At 42.1% G+C, this 19,130-nt stretch overlaps 1 protein-coding gene across 2 annotated transcripts in view; it reads right to left on the bottom strand.

Annotated features, from left to right (window-relative positions):
• Window positions 1–19,130, bottom strand: part of LOC126412727 (FGFR1 oncogene partner 2 homolog) — an 87,002-nt gene that overhangs the window by 20,997 nt on the left and 46,875 nt on the right. For both annotated transcript variants that reach the window (XM_050082456.1, XM_050082457.1), the window contains one exon: window positions 5,287–5,412. In XM_050082456.1, coding sequence (XP_049938413.1) covers window positions 5,287–5,412 — 126 coding nt within the window. The remainder of the gene's footprint in view (window positions 1–5,286; window positions 5,413–19,130) is intronic.

The raw sequence follows: 19,130 nt of genomic DNA, 5'->3' as shown, positions 1-19,130 counted from the left end.
GGCCATCATTATTTCAAGTAAAAGGGTTAAAATGCTGTAAACGTAAAGGAAATAGTCATATACTGTGAAAAAGAACCGAATACACTGTAAAATATCATAAATACAGGGTTATTACAAATGATTGAAGCGATTTCACAGCTCTACAATAACTTTATTATTTGAGATATTTTCACAATGCTTTGCACACACATACAAAAACTCAAAAAGTTTTTTTAGGCATTCACAAATGTTGGATATGTGCCCCTTCAGTGATTCGGCAGACAACAAGCCGATAATCAAGTTCCTCCCACACTCGGCGCAGCATGTCCCCATCAATGAGTTCGAAAGCATCGTTGATGCGAGCTCGCAGTTCTGGCACGTTTCTTGGTAGAGGATGTTTAAACACTGAATCTTTCACATAACCCCACAGAAAGAAATCGCATGGGGTTAAGTTGGGAGAGCGTGGAGGCCATGACATGAATTGCTGATCATGATCTCCACCGCACTGAAAATTCAAAGCGTTTGACTTTGTCACCGGGTGTCAGGGCTTGTAGCAATTGTAAACGGTAAGGCTTCTGCTTTAGCCTTTTCCGTAAGATTTTCCAAACCATCGGCTGTGGTACGTTCACCTCCCTGCTTGCTTTATTCGTCGACTTCCACGGGCTATGCATGAAACTTGCCCTCACGCGTTCAACCGTTTCTTCGCTCACTGCAGGCCGACCCGTTGATTTCCCCTTACAGAGGCATCCAGAAGCTTTAAACTGCGCATACCATCGCCAAATGGAGTTAGCAGTTGGTGGATCTTTGTTGAACTTCGTCCTGAAGTGTCGTTGCACTGTTATGACTGACTGATGTGAGTGCATTTCAAGCACGACATACTCTTTCTCGGCTCCTGTCGCCATTTTGTCTCACTGCGCTCCCGAGCGCTCTGTCGGCAGAAACCTGAAGTGCGGCTTCAGCTGAACAAAACCTTATGAGTTTTTCTACGTATCTGTAGTGTGTCGTGACCATATGTCAATGAATGGAGCTACAGTGAATTTATGAAATCGCTTCAATCATTTGTAATAGCCCTGTATATCATGCTGTAGTCTGTACTACAAATTTATTAAATTGTAGAAGATTGTTATCAAATCAAAAAAAAAAAAAAAATATCAAGGCCTATGTGTAATGATACACAATGTATCAACTGAAATACGTCAGATGGCAAAATAAAAAAATAAATAAATAAATAAACAAAAATATAAATACTGAGTACTGTTCTTGAACAAATACTATACAAGGGTAGTAGTGTCCAATAAGACCAAGAAGTGAGGCCATTTGGCATTTGACAGGCATAAAAAGTACACAGGACAAGCTGTGTATGACAAAGATAAGGCAGCGTTCATTATCTACCATGATCACATAGATGCAGTTATAATTACAGTTTAAATATCCATGGAAGGGAGGAAGATTGGGTTTAACACCCTGTTGGCACCGAGGTCATTAGAGACGGAGCAGAAGCTCGGGTTCCTTTCACCGGAACCATCCCAGCATTTGCTTGGAATGATTTAGGGAAATCATGGAAAACTTAAATCTGGATGGCCGAATGCGAGTCCAGTGTGCTAACCACTGCCCAACCTTGCTCGGTTAAATATTCATGGAGTTCTATTTTCTAAATCTACATTAATTTTAACAACAGGGATTTCATACTTGGCACTCATGTCAGTTGATATAGATGTACATAATATTTAAATAGCATTATACTTCTAATGTTATGTACACAAAATATTCTTTTGTTACAGATATCAATATATAAAATGTAACACCACTCAGGGATTAGGCCTTAAGCCTTCGGCACATGGACTGTGCTGTGTAGCGTCAATGTTGAGTGTGCCGAGTTCGAAGTGCTGCTTAATGCTCTGAAACAATGGGACTTGTGCATATGGTACGTGGCCCCTATCGTGGTATGTGTGATTGCAACACGCTACTGTGGCAGTTGTCGGCTGTATCTGACTTGTAAATCACACTGTTTATGAAATGGTAGGGCATAAAATTCCCTTATTATCTCTATTACAATGTATTTTTCTCCCATGTCCATACGCTAGTCAGGTTGTGCTGTCTGCAGTATACAAAAATAAAAACTTCAATAACCATGAAAATGTTATAAGGTAAAAATGGAAGTACGATGTCCAGTCAATGAGGACATCGGCTTATAAAAATTCCACTACAAATAGCGTGATACAAATTTACAATAGTTCTCCACATTAGATAAATATTATATCATCATTTTTCACTTTTTAGTAAAACCCTAAGGTTATTCTTATTTATCACTGATACTACTCAGTAGCAGAATGTCTACATCTGAATTACAAAACTTAAAAAGAAGAAAAAAGGGCAAAATATGTTACTGTAACTGGTACAACGTACCTTTTAGATTAAGCCAACTGAACAATCTCACCCCTCAGAAAGAGTGCCTTTATATATACATTACACAGAATATTATAGTTTAATACAAACTAATAAGGAAGTATTGGAACCTACTAAAAAAGAGAAGGTTAGAAGAAAAAATGTTTGAGTTTAGTGGGATGCAAACCACCAACGCTACAACTTTTCGCTTGAAACCGTAACACTACTCATTACAGTACGGTGATCTCCTATATTGAGCGACTATGTCTAGCTTGTTACCATCCCCAGAAAGCTTTAACTGTCTCATGGCACTAGATCCTGGCTGTGACTGATGAGATTGTGGCCAGGTGTGTGCAAGTTGTGCTTGTATGAATGTATGAGTGTGCTACTGCAGAAGAACTTTGTCCAAAAGCTTTAATATTTTAGTAGTCTTTTCATTGTGTCTGTCTGCAACTCAACACCTCATCTATATGGTGAACAGCAATCTATCCATACCATATTTTTGATGTCTGCTTGTGTCTGTATATGTGTGGATGGATATGTGTGTGTGTACGAGTGTATACCCGTCCTTTTTTCCCCTTAAGGTAAGTCTTTCCGCTCCCGGGATTGGAATGACTCCTTACCCTCTCCTTTAAAACCCACATCCTTTCGTCTTTCCCTCTCCTTCCCTCTTTCCTGACGAAGCAATTGTTGGTTGCGAAAGCTAGAATTTTGTGTGTATGTATGTGTCTGTCTGTGTTTCTATCGACCTGCCAGCGCTTTCGTATGGTAAGTCACATCATCTTTGTTTTTAAACATACCATATTTTTGTTATATATGAATATGTAGACATTTATTTGTGTGTCCCCTGCATAAAATGCCACTGATGCTGGGCCATAAGCTCAAATACCAGTCTAGCAATAAGGTATCCGACTGTTTTTTTGGAAACTGTCTTAATGATGAATCATGTTCTAACATGGTTTTTTCCCCTCTTTAGTTTCAGTATTCTTTATGAATATAGAAATGAAATTCAAGTAATTTGAATTCCCACAAAAACACTCCATTAGAGGCATGTTATGCCTGTGACACCGCTGGCTAGCTCGCTGCTAAGGCTAATCCACAGTGGTCTTATTTTGGAATTTATGTTTCAGAAAATGGGTTACAAACAGAGTGGTCTTACCTAACCTAACCTAACATTGTTTGTAACCCATTTTCTGAAACGTTGATTCCAAAATAAGACATCACTGTGGATTCGCATTAGCAGTGAGCTAGCCAGTGATGTCACAGGCATAAAATGCCTCTAATGGAGTGTTTTTGTGGTTGTACTGTACCGGCACATTGCTACCATGTTGACACACAAATTCACTACCTTAATTAAAAGTGAACTGCACTGTGAAGTTAACATTAACTTATCTCCAAGATATGCTCTCCCACTCTTACAATGAAGGATAGCGTCAATCAACGAAATGAAACTGCTAGCGAAATTTGTCATTTTACCTAACTACATCTCAATTAACTGGTAGCTCAGTTGTTAGAGTGCTAAACTGTCGAATTTTGTAAGATGATGCCCATACATCTCTGGTTCAAATCTAACACAAAAGACTTAACTTATTTGTAAAATGACTTTACAGTCTACTGTTTACAGGCACTTACATCTGCAATAGCTGTTCACACACATCACGTTTGGTGAGATGTAATGTGACCACAAACTTTTTACTTTATTAGAAACTATGTTTTTGTCTTTGTGCTGTCTAGCTAGGACCCTTATTGTTAAAACCTTTGCAGTTTCATCGCCTTACATAAAGAGGAAGTAAGTCTGCTTCAGATGCTAACATTACTTTACACTCACAAACATCACAGCCCTTATGTTTGTGTAACCTCCATGTTGTACACACTTTATATCTCCTGTATAATCTCATTGTACTGTGGACGCATAGCCATAGCTTCACTATTAGCAACACTTCACAAAAAAGTTAATGGTTTGTTCACAAAGTAAATGCATTTATCCTCTGTTGTCCATTCCTCAGAGTACGACTAATGTGAAGCTATTTATAATACATCCCACAATCTAAACAACTGCTACAATCAGTTCTTGCTAATGCTATTTTCGTATTTCATGTAAATACTTTTAAAAAATACATGACCCTTCTAGGATTCAAACATGTAATCTCTTGCACTACAGTCATATGCGTTATCCATTGCACCACAGAATCCCTGACAGATGCCCCTTCTCGTCAGAGTGTCTTCTACACAGGTATCATCAGCACTAAGTTTTACCAAGAATAATTTTTTTGTGTTTTGGTTCATAGCTCATGACTGATATTCAACAATCTAGTTATAATGTATGGACCTATTTGCAAATGTTCTACAATTCCTTAGTTTTGAGCGAGTTTAATGTATTTTTTGGTATAGCGTTGTCTTACTGCTAGCCTGTGACTTTACCACAGCATCAATTTTTTAAGCTTTAATTACATAAAAATGACAGACATTTAGTGAGAATACTGACCGTAAATGCTATTTAAATGTTATACTCAATCATAATAACAACCATCTGAACCATATTTTAACACAGGAAAACACCCTATCAAATATTTTTATGTGTTGCAGCACGTGGGTTACAGAAAGATTTATTTTAACCAATACTTACAAGCTGTGGAGAACTGTGTATACACAATTTTGATGCAGTGAACGGTTACCTCTACTGATTCAACTACTTAAACTCATCACTTTCATTATTTGAACTTTACAAAATAGCCCAAGATATTTGTTCCAGTTATGTCAGCAGTTAAAATATAAATGTGGTTTCACATCACAAACTGATGAAATTTTAATGATTTGCTTCTCCTTGTGAAAATAAGGGGTCCAAACTTTCGCCAAACATCTTGAATTTTCTGACCCCTTAAAATTACAGTTATGTGAATACATAAAAACCACATAGCCTACCTTATTTTCAGTAGCCAACCTGGTCACCAATTCTCTTTCCTCAAGTGCTTTTTGCTCATCAATTTCAGCTGATTTCCTCATAACAGCAGCCATTTCACAAATCTTATTAGACTGTTCACAAATTACCTATAATGCAAAAATTAAAAAATTCATTACTACCTTTGTTTTCTGAACATGCAAGAGGGAAGCAATGGAACAAACATTTTGCCCTCTCAAAGACATATTACTTGCCTGTAAATAGCTCTGGAATGGAACAAAATTAAATATAATATTATTTTGCTCCACAAATTTATACTTTTAATTCTTAAGAACTCTTTGTTAAATGAAATTATTCTGCTGATTGTGTTTGGGCAGTTGGAAATGATGTGTACTACAATGCTAGTCACTTGAAATAGAAACAATGTACATTCTAGCTTTGGAAACCACATCAGTGACCCGAGGGGGAGAGGGAAACTAAACTTCACCCAACAAACTAACTACTAACAACAGAAATAGTTTTCTCAAACCAATGACACAGCACAACTGCTTTCAGTTAATGACTGAATTTTATCTGCAAAGAGATGTTGTCCCTATGAGATTCTAGTATCAGGAATACTGTCCAACTGTTCAGAAATCACTTAGGCAGATCCTTTTTGTAATAGCCATAGCTGAAAGATACAGATAGATTACCAGAACAGATATATATAAAGGTGAACTATTAAACAGTTCTATGAACACACAGTCTATATAGCATTTTGTATATTTTAATTATCAGTTTCTGCCAAATTAGACCATTTTCATGCATAAAATACACGACAATGGTAGCTACCACCAGTGTCAGCTGCTGCCTGTTACAATCATCCGGCCTACAATTCTTTGATGTCAATATGCTTAGGTTTCTGCAGGAAACATCCCTGCTTCTTGGCTACACAGTATTCATTTTAAGTTAACACCCCCTTTTCAGCTGGTGATGCACCTTGAAGGATGAGAGATACTGGTTCACAATCACATGAAGAGAGAAGGTATAAGGTCATCGACAGGCGAAAATGCATTTCGATAGCACAGTGCCTGGATCAGCACAGACGGAGATAAAAGTCACAGGGTGAGCTACTCAATACACACTGAGCTCTTTGGACACCCCCTTCATCCAATGAGAAGTAGCAGTATTAATTCCAGCTTAATTTAACTCTTGCTTGCTCTAATAAAGCTAAAGAAAATATAAACATACTAAATTGTCCACATCAATGAAGTGAACTTTTTGACACTTCACAGCACTTTCTGCATAAAAAAATTTGATAGTTATGTCTATTTTTCCGATTTATGTTTTAAAGATAATACACTCTCAATGTGAAAAAAAAGTGATGCACCACGAAGGAATTATCCGAATTTGATGGAAATTGGTAAATGCGATTTACACATACAGACAAACAAATGATTACACAACATGTTGTCTTACTTTTTTTTTTGCCTCTTTTTTTCCTCAACTGCAGAAATGGTGAGATGACAGTACTTCTTCACAACATACAGAAATGTGAATACGTTTAGTGTTAGTGCAAGTGCTGTGTGTTAAAATGTAACACATATACACAGAAGAACATAAAAAATAACATAAACAACAAAAAACCTGACCACTAAAGATGCTTTAGAATAAAGCAAAACACATTCGGTAATAAATCTTATATTACAGTTGCAAAAGACAGTATTCAACCCATACATAATGATTATAATTTCACAAAATTCAAGAGAAAGAGCTTCACAAATTGAAATAAACTTAACTCCTCCAAACAGGCCTTGGAAGGCCCATGAAGTAGTAACATCGGTTCCTGTCATATCACCGAATTTACGTGCTGTTGGGCTTGGCTAGCACTGACAGGTAATTGCCTGGTCTGCCAGACACTGTTGGTATGCAGGGTGCACTCAGCCCTTGTGAGGCACACTGAGCTACTTGACTGAGAAGCAGCGGCTCCTATCACAAAAACTGACAACTGCTGGGAAAGCGGTGTGCTGAGCACATGCCCCTCCATATCCACATCCAGTGAAGCCAATAGGCTGAGGATGACATGGCAGTCTGTCAATACCATTGGATCTCCACAAAGTGAGCAAGTCAGTGATGTGTTGGTCTGCCTCTGCCCCTTATGAGAGCAGTTCCTCAGCTTGGTACTGATCAACAGAGTTGTTGGATGTCAGGTGACAGCCAGATTGGTACCCTACCACTGCCCAGTGCGTCTCCAAGCATTTCTTTGGCCTGGAATCTCATTGACTAGAATAGAATTGTATTCAGTGATGAATCCCACTTCAGAATGAGCCCCAATGATCACCTAAGATGTGTGATGACAACCCTTATGGCTATGGATACCAACATGTCATCCACTATACTGTCTGCTAACCAGGAGTGATAGTCTGGGATGCAATTTCTTTTCATAGCAGGACCCCTTTGGCTGTCTGGTTGTCATCCACGGCATCTTTACAGCACTGTGGTACGTTGACAATATTCTACACCCTGATTTTCGTTGCCCTTCACGGCAAGTCATCCTGGGCTTACATTTCAGCAAGATGATGACCGCCCGCACACAGTGAGCGTTTCTACTGCTTGTCTTCTTGCTTGCAAACCTTATCTTGGCCAGCAAGGCCAATAGATCTCTCCCCAATTGAGAATGTTTGGAACATTATGGGCACTGCCCTCTAACCACCTCTGGACTTAGACCATCTAGGTGCCAACTGGATAGAATTTGTCACAATATCCCTCAAGTGGATATCCGAAAACTATCAGTCAATGCCCAGCAGTGTAACTGCTTGCATAAGGGCCAGAGGTGGACCCACACATCACTCACTTGCTCAAGTTGTGATGCTCTTCCTCTTGAATAAACCATCCAATTTGTCTCAAACTGGTATCATTTGTCTGTCTAAATATGTGAATCACATCTACCAATTTCCATCCTATTCACATAAGTTCTTCATGATGAGTTGTTTTGTTTTTATTAGAGTGCATTATCACATCACAACCATGCAAGATCAAATCAAAAAGCAGGGCCATCAATGAAGTCCAACACACTGCACTGAAGCACATTTATTACGAACACCAACATACAACCAAAACAGACATGACAGAGAGTGCTGGTATTTCTACAAATCCTGAATATGTCTGAATATGCAAACATCAGAAACAAGAAATTTTTGAAAACCTTCCAGATAACAAATAATAACTGGTGGTCATGTCTGAACTTGTGACCCACTGCTTCCTAGGCAGCAATGCTAACCACTGTGCCACATTGCATGTACCAAAGCTTGCAATATTGCTTCCTCTCCTGCAAAAACAGTGACCCAGTGTTTCAAAAATTCTTATTGGAGCCAACTACAACATCTTGTCAATGGTTTTCTGTGTCACAGTACTGGCAGATTCTCAGGTTCTGGTGATGGTGTCACATCCTCTTCATCATCAAAAGCATCAGAGGTAATCTTGTATCCCCCCACCTTTTGAACAAAAAGCCCCCGTCGCTGTGCTTCAGGACTGTAGTAGGGATTCATATGCAGGATGTGGATGTTGTCTCTGTGCTTTTGTCTTCTGGATGAAGGGTCACGCTCCTCAATTTTGTGCGCGACATCCAACAAATGCTGAAGGATACAATATCCCCCCTCCCCCAAAGTAGTGCTTTAGCAACTCTTCTGATAGTCTCAGGCATAAAAAACCATATCAAGTGGCCTAAACTGTACCTCATTGGCCACTGATTGGTGTTATAGTGCTCTCCGCCTTTCTCCTGAGCAACTACGATGTGTATGGAAGCCAGCTGTCTTGCTTCTTCACTCCTGGTGATGAGATGTTTCATTTTGCCATCCTGAGCATCATTTGAAATGAATATCAGAAGACCTGCAGCCATCATTTTTACATTTAATTTATTTATGCAACCAGTTTCGGTGTTCCATTACACCATCTTCAGGTCTCTCGACCAACATAAATTGGCATGAAAACCTGACTATCGTCGGTTCATGAATGAAGGGATAGTTTTGTGTAAACCAGAGATCAACAGACACCAGTTATTTAATACTGGCTCCTTTTATGACTGCACCTGAGAATGGATTCATCCAAATTTGTTGGTCGAGAGGCCTGAAGTTGGTGTAAAGGAACACCGAAACTGGTGCATAAATAAATGCAAAAGAGATGGCTGCACTTTTTAATTTTCATTTCATACTGAACAGACTGTACCTCATTGGCCACTGCTTGGTGTTATAGTGCTCTCCGCCTTTCTCCTAGGCAACTAGGATCTGTACGGGAGCCTGTAACCTTCTACTACAAGGACAGACAAACAAAGATTTAAGCATCACTTGGTTGAAACAGGAACACTGTCATTTCAGCCTCACGAGAATTGAGCAGAAAAATCACTGTGAAACCTGTACGTTTTTCATTGCTGTATTGTATGCGAATGTCAGGACTGGCAGTATTGTATAGCAATATCTCTGTTTGACATCAATACACATTGAAAACATATCCATTAATGTTTCATTAAAGCATTCTGTACGTGGCCGACATTTGTCATCTTGTGAGTGATGTTAGAACAAGAAATTTTTCTCATACTAGTTTCGGTGAGAAAACTTTTCCACTAACAGAGATCACCACACAGGGTGCTTCATGCTTCAATATGGTGTCTTTTATATGGAATTCCGCAACTTCCAGAGCTTCAGCAGTCAGCAGTCTGTGCAGATTATTATCTATCGATTCCCAATTTTTGACTTCAGGAACAACATCAATACACCAATTCCAATTCAGTAGAATAGCGCAGCTGCAAGCAGAATTGGTATTAGATCCCATGGAGGTAATTGCAGCATGTGCTTCCATCACTGGCATTGCTTACAGTAGCTCAGATAGTGTCTGACGGGTTGATGGGGACCTTGTTGGTCACACGCAAATGTGATTTTACCAAGATCAATGGCAGTCAACTTGGTCCAGACCAACTACTAGTAAGCGCTCCAGCTTTTATGGTGGAAAGCAGTTGGTAGATGGTGGGCAGCAAGTGGTAGGAGTTTTAAAAACATTTTCCTTAGGTTTTCCAAATGTTTTGGTACTGAATTGTGAATTGTGGTTTATTAGTCTCATAATGTACGTAACCTAAATCATTCGATTCAGGTACAGGAGACACATCAAAATTTTGGTAAAGTTTTCCATATACATACAACACCTGATTTTAACAAATGGTACCATAACAATAATACAATATAAAAATACATATACAATAAAAAGCAAACAATTAATTACAACAACTTATTTTAACAAATGGTATCATAAAAATAATACAATTTTGTTACACTTACAATAAAAGACTAACAATTAATTACTCCTTGCTCAAATTATCATGTCATCCTTTTGAATTCTTCTACTGAATAGTAGCATTTATCCCACAGAATCTGCTGTAGCCTTATTTTTAGACTCTCTGGCTTCATATTATATATATATATATATATATATCTCTGCCCAAACTCCTTGCCTTTACAAATGTCTGCTTGTGTCTGTGTATGTGCGGATGGGTGTGTGTGTGTGTGTGTGTGTGTGTGTGTGTGTGTGTGTGTGTATACCTGTCCTTTTTTCCCCCCTAAGCTAAGTCTTTCCGCTCCCAGGACTGGAATGACTCCTTACCCTCTCCCTTAAAACCCACATCCTTTCGTCTTCCCCTCTCCTTCCCTCTTTCCTGATGAGGCAACAGTTTGTTGCGAAAGCTTGAATTTTGTGTGTATGTTTGTGTGTCTATCGACCTGCCAGCGCTTTCGTTCGGTAAGTCACCTCATCTTTGTTTTTATATATAACTTTTCCCACGTGGAATGTTTCCCTCTCTCTCTCTCTCTCTCTCTCTCTCTCTCTCTCTCTCTCTCTCTCATATATAATAGAGGGAAACATTCCACGTAGCAAAAATATATCTAAAAACAAAGATGATGTGACTTACCAAACAAAAGCGCTGGCATGTCGATAGACACACAAACAAACACAAACATACACACAAAATACTAGCTTTCGCAACCAACGGTTGCTTCGTCAGGAAAGAGGGAAAGACGAAAGGATTTGGGTTTTAAGGGAGAGGGTAAGGAGTCATTCTAATCCCAGGAGCGGAAAGACTTACCTTAGGGGGAAAAAAAGGACGGGTATACACTCGCGCACACACACACACACACATATCCATCCACACATATACAGACACAAGCAGACATATACAGAGGCAAAGAGTTTGGGCAGAGATGTCAGTCGAGGCGGAAGTGCAGAGGCAAAGATGTTGTTGAATGACAGGTGAGGTATGAGTGGCGGCAACTTGAAATTAGCAGAGATTGAGGCCTGGTGAATAACGGGAAGAGAGGATATATTGAAGAGCAAGTTCCCATCTCCGGAGTTCGGATAGGTTGGTGTTGGTGGGAAGTATCCAGATAACCCGGACGGTGTAACACTGCGCCAAGATGTGCTGGCCGTGCACCAAAGCATGTTTAGCCACAGGGTGATCCTCATTACCAACAAACACTGTCTGCCTGTGTCCATTCATGCGAATGGACAGTTTTTGCTGGTCATTCCCACATAGAATGCGTCACAGTGTAGGCAGGTCGGTTGGTAAATCACGTGGGTGCTTTCACATGTGGCTCTGCCTTTGATCGTGTACATCTTCCAGGTTACAGGACTGGAGTAGGTGGTGGTGGGAGGGTGCATGGGACAGGTTTTACACTGGGGGCGGTTACAAGAGTAGGAGCCAGAGGGTAGGGAAGGTGGTTTGGGGATTTCATAGGGACGAACTAAGAGGTTACGTAGGTTAGGTGGATGGCAGAAAGACACTCTTGGTGGAGTGGTGAGGATTTCATGAAGGATGGATCTCATTTCAGGGCAGGATTTGAGGAAGTCGTATCCCTGCTGGAGAGCCACATTCAGAGTCTGATCCAGTCCTGGAAAGTATCCTGTCACAAGTGGGGCACTTTCGTGTTTCTTCTGTGGGAGGTTCTGGGTTTGAGAGGATTGGGAAGTGGCTCTGGTTATTTGCTTCTGTACCAGGTCGGGAGGGTAGTTGCAGGATGCGAAAGCTGTTGTCAGGTTGTTGGTGTAATGGTTCAGGAATTCCGGACTGGAGCAGATTTGTTTGCCACGAAGACCTAGGCTGTAGGGAAGGGACCGTTTGATGTGGAATGGGTGGTAGCTGTCATAATGGAGGTACTGTTGCTTGTTGGTGGGTTTGATGTGGACGGACGTGTGAAGCTGGCCATTGGACAGGTGGAGGTCAACATCAAGGAAAGTGGCATGGGATTTGGAGTGGGACCAGGTGAATCTGACGGAACCAAAGGAGTTGAGGCTGGAGAGGAAATTCTGGATTTCTTCTTCACTGTGAGTCCAGATCATGAAGATGTCATCAATAAATCTGTACCAAACTTTGGGTTGGCAGGCTTGGGTAACCAAGAAGGCTTCCTCTAAGCGACCCATGAATAGGTTGGCGTACAAGGGGGCCATCCTGGTACCCATGGCTGTTCCCTTTAATTGTTGGTATGTCTGGCCTTCAAAAGTGAAGAAGTTGTGGGTCAGGATGAAGCTGGCTACGGTAATGAGGAAAGAGGTTTTAGGTAGGGTGGCAGGTGATCAGCGTGAAAGGAAGTGCTCCATCGCAGCGTGGCCCTGGACGTGCGGGATATTTGTGTATAAGGAAGTGGCATCAATGGTTACAAGAATGGTTTCCAGGGGTAACGGATTGGGTAAGGATTCCAGGCGTTCGAGAAAGTGGTTGGTGTCTTTGATGAAGGATGGGAGACTGCATGTAATGGGTTGAAGGTGTTTATCTACGTAGGCAGAGATACGTTCTGTGGGGGCTTGGTAACCAGCTACAATGGGGCGGCCGGGATGATTGGGTTTGTGAACTTTAGGAAGAAGGTAGAAGGTAGGGGCGCGGGGTGTCGGTGGGGTCAGGAGGTTGATGGAGTCAGGTGAAAGGTTTTGTAGGGGGCCGAAGGTTCTGAGGATTCCTTGAAGCTGCACCTGGACATCAGGAATGGGATTACCTTGGCAAAATTTGTATGTGGTGTTGTCTGAAAGCTGACGCAGTCCCTCAGCCACATACTCCCGACGATCAAGTACCACGGTCGTGGAACCCTTGTCCGCCGGAAGAATGACGATGGACCGGTCAGCCTTCAGATCACGGATAGCCTGGGCTTCAGCAGTGGTGATGTTGGGAGTAGGATTGAGGTTTTTTTAAGAAGGATTGAGAGGCAAGGCTGGAAGTCAGAAATTCCTGGAGGGTTTGGAGAGGGTGATTTTGAGGAAGAGGAGGTGGGTCCCGCTGTGACGGAGGACGGAACTGTTCCAGCCAGGGTTCAATTTTTATAGTGTCTCAAAGGCTGAGCCACGTGTGAATGCACCCACGTGATTTACCAACTGACCTGCCTACACTGTGACGCATTCTATGTGGGAATGACCAGCAACAAACTGTCCATTCGCATGAATGGACACAGGCAGACAGTGTTTGTTGGTAATGAGGATCACCCTGTGGCTAAACATGCCTTGGTGCACAGCCAGCACGTCTTGGCACAGTGATTAACACCAACCTATCCGAACTCCGGAGATGGGAACTTGCTCTTCAATATATCCTCTCTTCCCGTTATCCACCAGGCCTCAATCTCCGCTAATTTCAAGTTGCCGCCACTCATACCTCACCTGTCATTCAACAACATCTTTGCCTCTGCACTTCCGCCTCGACTCATCTCTGCCCAAACTCTTTGCCTCTGCATATGTCTACTTGTGTCTGTATATGTGTGGATGGATGTGTGTGTGTGTGTGTGTGTGTGTGTGTGTGTGTGTGTGTGCGCGAGCGCGAGTGTATATCCGTCCTTTTTTCCCCCTAAGGTAAGTCTTTCCGCTCCCGGGATTGGAATGACTCCTTAACCTCTCCCTTAAAACCCAAATCCTTTCGTCTTTCCCTCTTTCCTGATGAAGCAACCGTTGGTTGCGAAAGCTAGTATTTTGTGTGTATGTTTGTGTGTCTATCGACATGCCACCGCTTTTGTTTGGTAAGTCACATCATCTTTGTTTTTAGATATATTTTTCCCATGTGGAATGTTTCCCTCTATTAATTAATATCATTAATTTGAACCCAACAATTACGTTTGTTATTGTCACTGTTGCATTTTGAAATCTTTTCTGTCGTCTTATTTTCTCTTTTTGTTTTTGCCAGTAGTTTCAATTTGTATTCACCTTCTCCTTTTTACCATAATCTACTATACAATTTTATCCCGCCTATATATACTCAATAATACGTCACCCACTTCCAAACCATAACAAAAAAAATTTTTTCCGCTTTGAACACTGCCGCTGCTATAAAATCCACCGTTTCTAGTCCACAAACAGTTCCTTTCACCTATTAAACAACCATTTCGTCTAGTTCTTATAACTTTCGCTTTATTTCCATTTCCGTTTTTCCCCCACATCACTGATAATTTTAGCCGCTTCCCATAGGTTTTAACGTCATTATTTCTTCGCCAGACAATTGTTAGCCTCATTCTCATAATCTGCCACCACAAAACCACTCCTTTTAATACATTTACACGCCGTTTTTTCGAAATTTTCTCGAATCTCTCCATCCTTTAACGTGTTTTGGCGGCAACACAACCACCTAACCTTTGTGCACATCACTGTCTACCAACCCAAGTTCACCACACGATCAACATAGCCCAGCTTTATCCAACACTTTCTCGTCTTTTTTCACAAAGATCTCCAGTTACTTTCTCCAGTTATTTTCATTTTCATTTCAACCTCATGTTACACTTTCCACCTTCTAATACCACGTCACAACGACCCCATTAAGTTTTATTTACATTCCCTCCGCAAACATGCCTTCACCCTAGCCAGATTACGCTCGCATATTTTATTTTCTCAGGCTTGTCTGACATTTGGCATTACCCCAAAGGCCTCACACTTAACGTTCCCATCTCTGGCTGCAACCCTTCTTTCCATCAGTCCCTATACCAGTTCCAAACTGAACAATCCATTGCCCTCACCCACCTAATCCTTCACCTACACATCAACTCAGCAAATGAACACACCCGTCAACTCCTATCCTTAATAAAAGTCCTCAATCTTTCCTCTCCCACATCCACACCGGCTGTTCAGAGCATCCTCCTACAGGCCAACCGCAAATTAGACCAGCATGCCACCCTTCACCTCAAAAAACTATCCAATCTCCTGGTTTCCCACCTCCAGAAAGGCAACTCACTCACCCTTCACAACCTTTCCAGCAAACCTAAACTTCCTCTCATTGCACACAAACCCAGTCTCTCCCATCTACTCAACCTCCCACTTCCAGCTCCACTCCCTCCAAAACCTCAAAATTCCAATCAACACAATCTGGAACCACAACACCCTAATTCAGTAGTTAACCTTTCCTCCAAACCTCTCTCCCAATCCGAAACCTCTGTCCTATCCAAAGGCCTCACCTTCAGCCCCACTCCCAGATTCAACCAAACAGCCCTCGTCAAAGACTTACTGTCCTACACTCATACTCTCTGCTGGAAGTATCACTTTGCCATGAAGAAAAATGATCCTAATCCTACTCCTAATGATCCAACTCCCCAAGACACTATCCAAATTGAACCCTGGCTGGAACAGTTCCGTCCTCCGTCACAGCGGGACCCACCTCCTCTTCCTCAAAATCACCCTCTCCAAACCTTCCAGGAATTTCTGACTTCCAGCCTTGCCTCTCAATCCTTCTTAAAAAACCTTAATCCTACTCCCAACATCACCACTGCTGAAGCCCAGGCTATCCGTGATCTGAAGGCTGACCGATCCATCGTCATTCTTCCGGTGGACAAGGGTTCCACGACCGTGGTACTTGATCGTCGGGAGTATGTGGCTGAGGGACTGCGTCAGCTTTCAGACAACACCACATACAAATTTTGCCAAGGTAATCCCATTCCTGATGTCCAGGTGGAGCTTCAAGGAATACTCAGAACCTTAGGCCCCCTACAAAACCTTTCACCTGACTCCATCAACCTCCTGACCCCACCGACACCCTGCACCCCTACCTTCTACCTTCTTCCTAAAGTTCACAAACCCAATCATCCCGGCCGCCCCATTGTAGCTGGTTACCAAGCCCCCACAGAACGTATCTCTGCCTACGTAGATCAACACCTTCAACCAATTACATGCAGTCTCCCATCCTTCATCAAAGACACCAACCACTTTCTCGAACGCCTGGAATCCTTACCCAATCCGTTACCCCCGCAAACCATTCTTGTAACCATTGATGCCACTTCCTTATACACAAGTATCCCGCACGTCCAGGGCCTCGCTGCGATGGAGCACTTCCTTTCATGCCCATCACCTGCCACCCTACCTAAAACCTCTTTCCTCATTACCTTAGCCAGCTTCATCCTGACCCACAACTTCTTCACTTTTGAAGGCCAGACATACCAACAATTAAAGGGAACAGCCATGGGTACCAGGATGGCCCCCTTGTACGCCAACCTATTCATGGGTCGCTTAGAGGAAGCCTTCTTGGTTACCCAAGCCTGCCAACCCAAAGTTTGGTACAGATTTATTGATGACTTCTTCATGATCTGGACTCACAGTGAAGAAGAAATCCAGAATTTCCTCTCCAGCCTCAACTCCTTTGGTTCCATCAGATTCACCTGGTCCCACTCCAAATCCCATGCCACTTTCCTTGATGTTGACCTCCACCTGTCCAATGGCCAGCTTCACACGTCCGTCCACATCAAACCCACCAACAAGCAACAGTACCTCCATTATGACAGCTACCACCCATTCCACATCAAACGGTCCCTTCCCTACAGCCTAGGTCTTCATGGCAAACGAATCTGCTCCAGTCCGGAATCCCTGAACCATTACACCAACAACCTGACAACAGCTTTCGCATCCCGCAACTACCCTCTCGACCTGGTACAGAAGCAAATAACCAGAGCCACTTCCTCATCCTCTCAAACCCAGAACCTCCCACAGAAGAAACACAAAAGTGCCCCACTCGTGACAGGATACTTTCCGGGACTGGATCAGACTCTGAATGTGGCTCTCCAGGAGGGATACGACTTCCACAAATCCTGCCCTGAAATGAGATCCATCCTTCATGAAATCCTCACCACTCCACCAAGAGTGTCTTTCTGCCGTCCACCTAACCTTCGTAACCTCTTAGTTCATCCCTATGAAATCCCCAAACCACCTTCCCTACCCTCTGGCTCCTACCCTTGTAACCGCCCCCAGTGTAAAACCTGTCCCATGCACCCTACCACCACCACCTACTCCAGTCCTGTAACCTGGAAGGTGTACACGATCAAAGGCAGAGCCACGTGTGAAAGCACCAACGTGATTTACCAACTGACCTGCCCACACTGTGACGCATTCTATGTGGGAATGACCAGCAACAAACTGTCCATTCGCATGAATGGACACAGGCAGACAGTGTTTGTTGGTGATGAGGATCACCCTGTGGCTAAACACGCCTTGGTGCACGGCCAGCACGTCTTGGCACAGTGTTACACCGTCCGGGTTATCTGGATACTTCCCTATAACACCAACCTATCCGAACTCCGGAGATGGGAACTTGCTCTTCAATATATCCTCTCTTCCCGTTGTTCACCAGGCCTCAATCTCCGCTAATTTCAAGTTGCCGCCACTCATACCTCACCTGTCATTCAACAACATCTTTGCCTTTGCACTTCCGCCTCGACTGACATCTCTGCCCAAACTCTTTGTGTCTGCTTGTGTCTGTATATGTGTGGATGGATATGTGTGTGTGTGTGTGTGTGTGCCCGAGTGTATACCCATCCTTTTTTCCCTCCTAAGGTAAGTCTTTCCGCTCCCGGGATTGGAATGACTCCTTACCCTCTCCCTTAAAACCCAAATCCTTTCGTCTTTCCCTCTTTCCTGACGAAGCAACCGTTGGTTGCGAAAGCTAGTATTTTGTGTGTATGCTTGTGTGTCTATCGACATGCCAGCGCTTTTGTTTGGTAAGTCACATCATCTTTGTTTTTAGATATATTTTTCCCATGTGGAATGTTTCCCTCTGTTTTTTTTTAATATATATATATATATATATATATATATATATATATATATATATATATATATATATATATATATATATATATATAAAAAAAACAAAGATGAGGTGACTTACCGAACAAAAGCGCTGGCAGGTCGATAGACACACAAACAAACACAAACATACACACAAAATTCAAGCTTTCGCAACAAACTGTTGCCTCATCAGGAAAGAGGGAAGGAGAGGGGAATTTTTCCCACGTGGAATATATATTTTAACACCTGAACAATCAGGTAGGCTGGCAGCGGCATGCTACATGCTACGCCGCTCTTCAGCCATAGAGTTGACAATAACAGCACAATAACGGAGAATTAAAATGAACATAGTGACGGGCAAAAAATAGTGGTTACAGAGACACAAAAAACACTGAGCTGTTCACACTTGACGATAACGACACTGAAAACACGTTGACACGGCGCACAGAACACTGGTGAATCCGACGGCACAAGTGAATGTAGAAGCGTGACGGCAGACACGAAAAAACACAAAACAACGTCACACACAAGAGACACAAATGGCGATTATCTCCGGCGCGCGAATGTTCACTGAGCGTGTGCGAGTCCGGCGACTTAATATATATTTGCCCATTAGCTTGTTATATATTGTCATCCCCATATACTGTGGAGTTCGTGCATATAATTTCAAATGGTGTGTGGGTAACATAGAATTATTTTTATTTCTTGTGTTGTATGTGTGGTTAAAATGATTTTCCTCAAATAATTTTTGTCTGCTGTGTACAAAGATTATAATTTCATAAATGTATATGGAGGGAACTGTTAGGATTTGCAGGTTCCGAAATAATGGGTGACAAGA

This window comes from Schistocerca serialis, chromosome 7, assembly GCF_023864345.2.
Source record: "Schistocerca serialis cubense isolate TAMUIC-IGC-003099 chromosome 7, iqSchSeri2.2, whole genome shotgun sequence".
Lineage (NCBI taxonomy): Eukaryota > Metazoa > Arthropoda > Insecta > Orthoptera > Acrididae > Schistocerca > Schistocerca serialis.
This window is presented reverse-complemented; position numbering and strand designations above follow the sequence as displayed.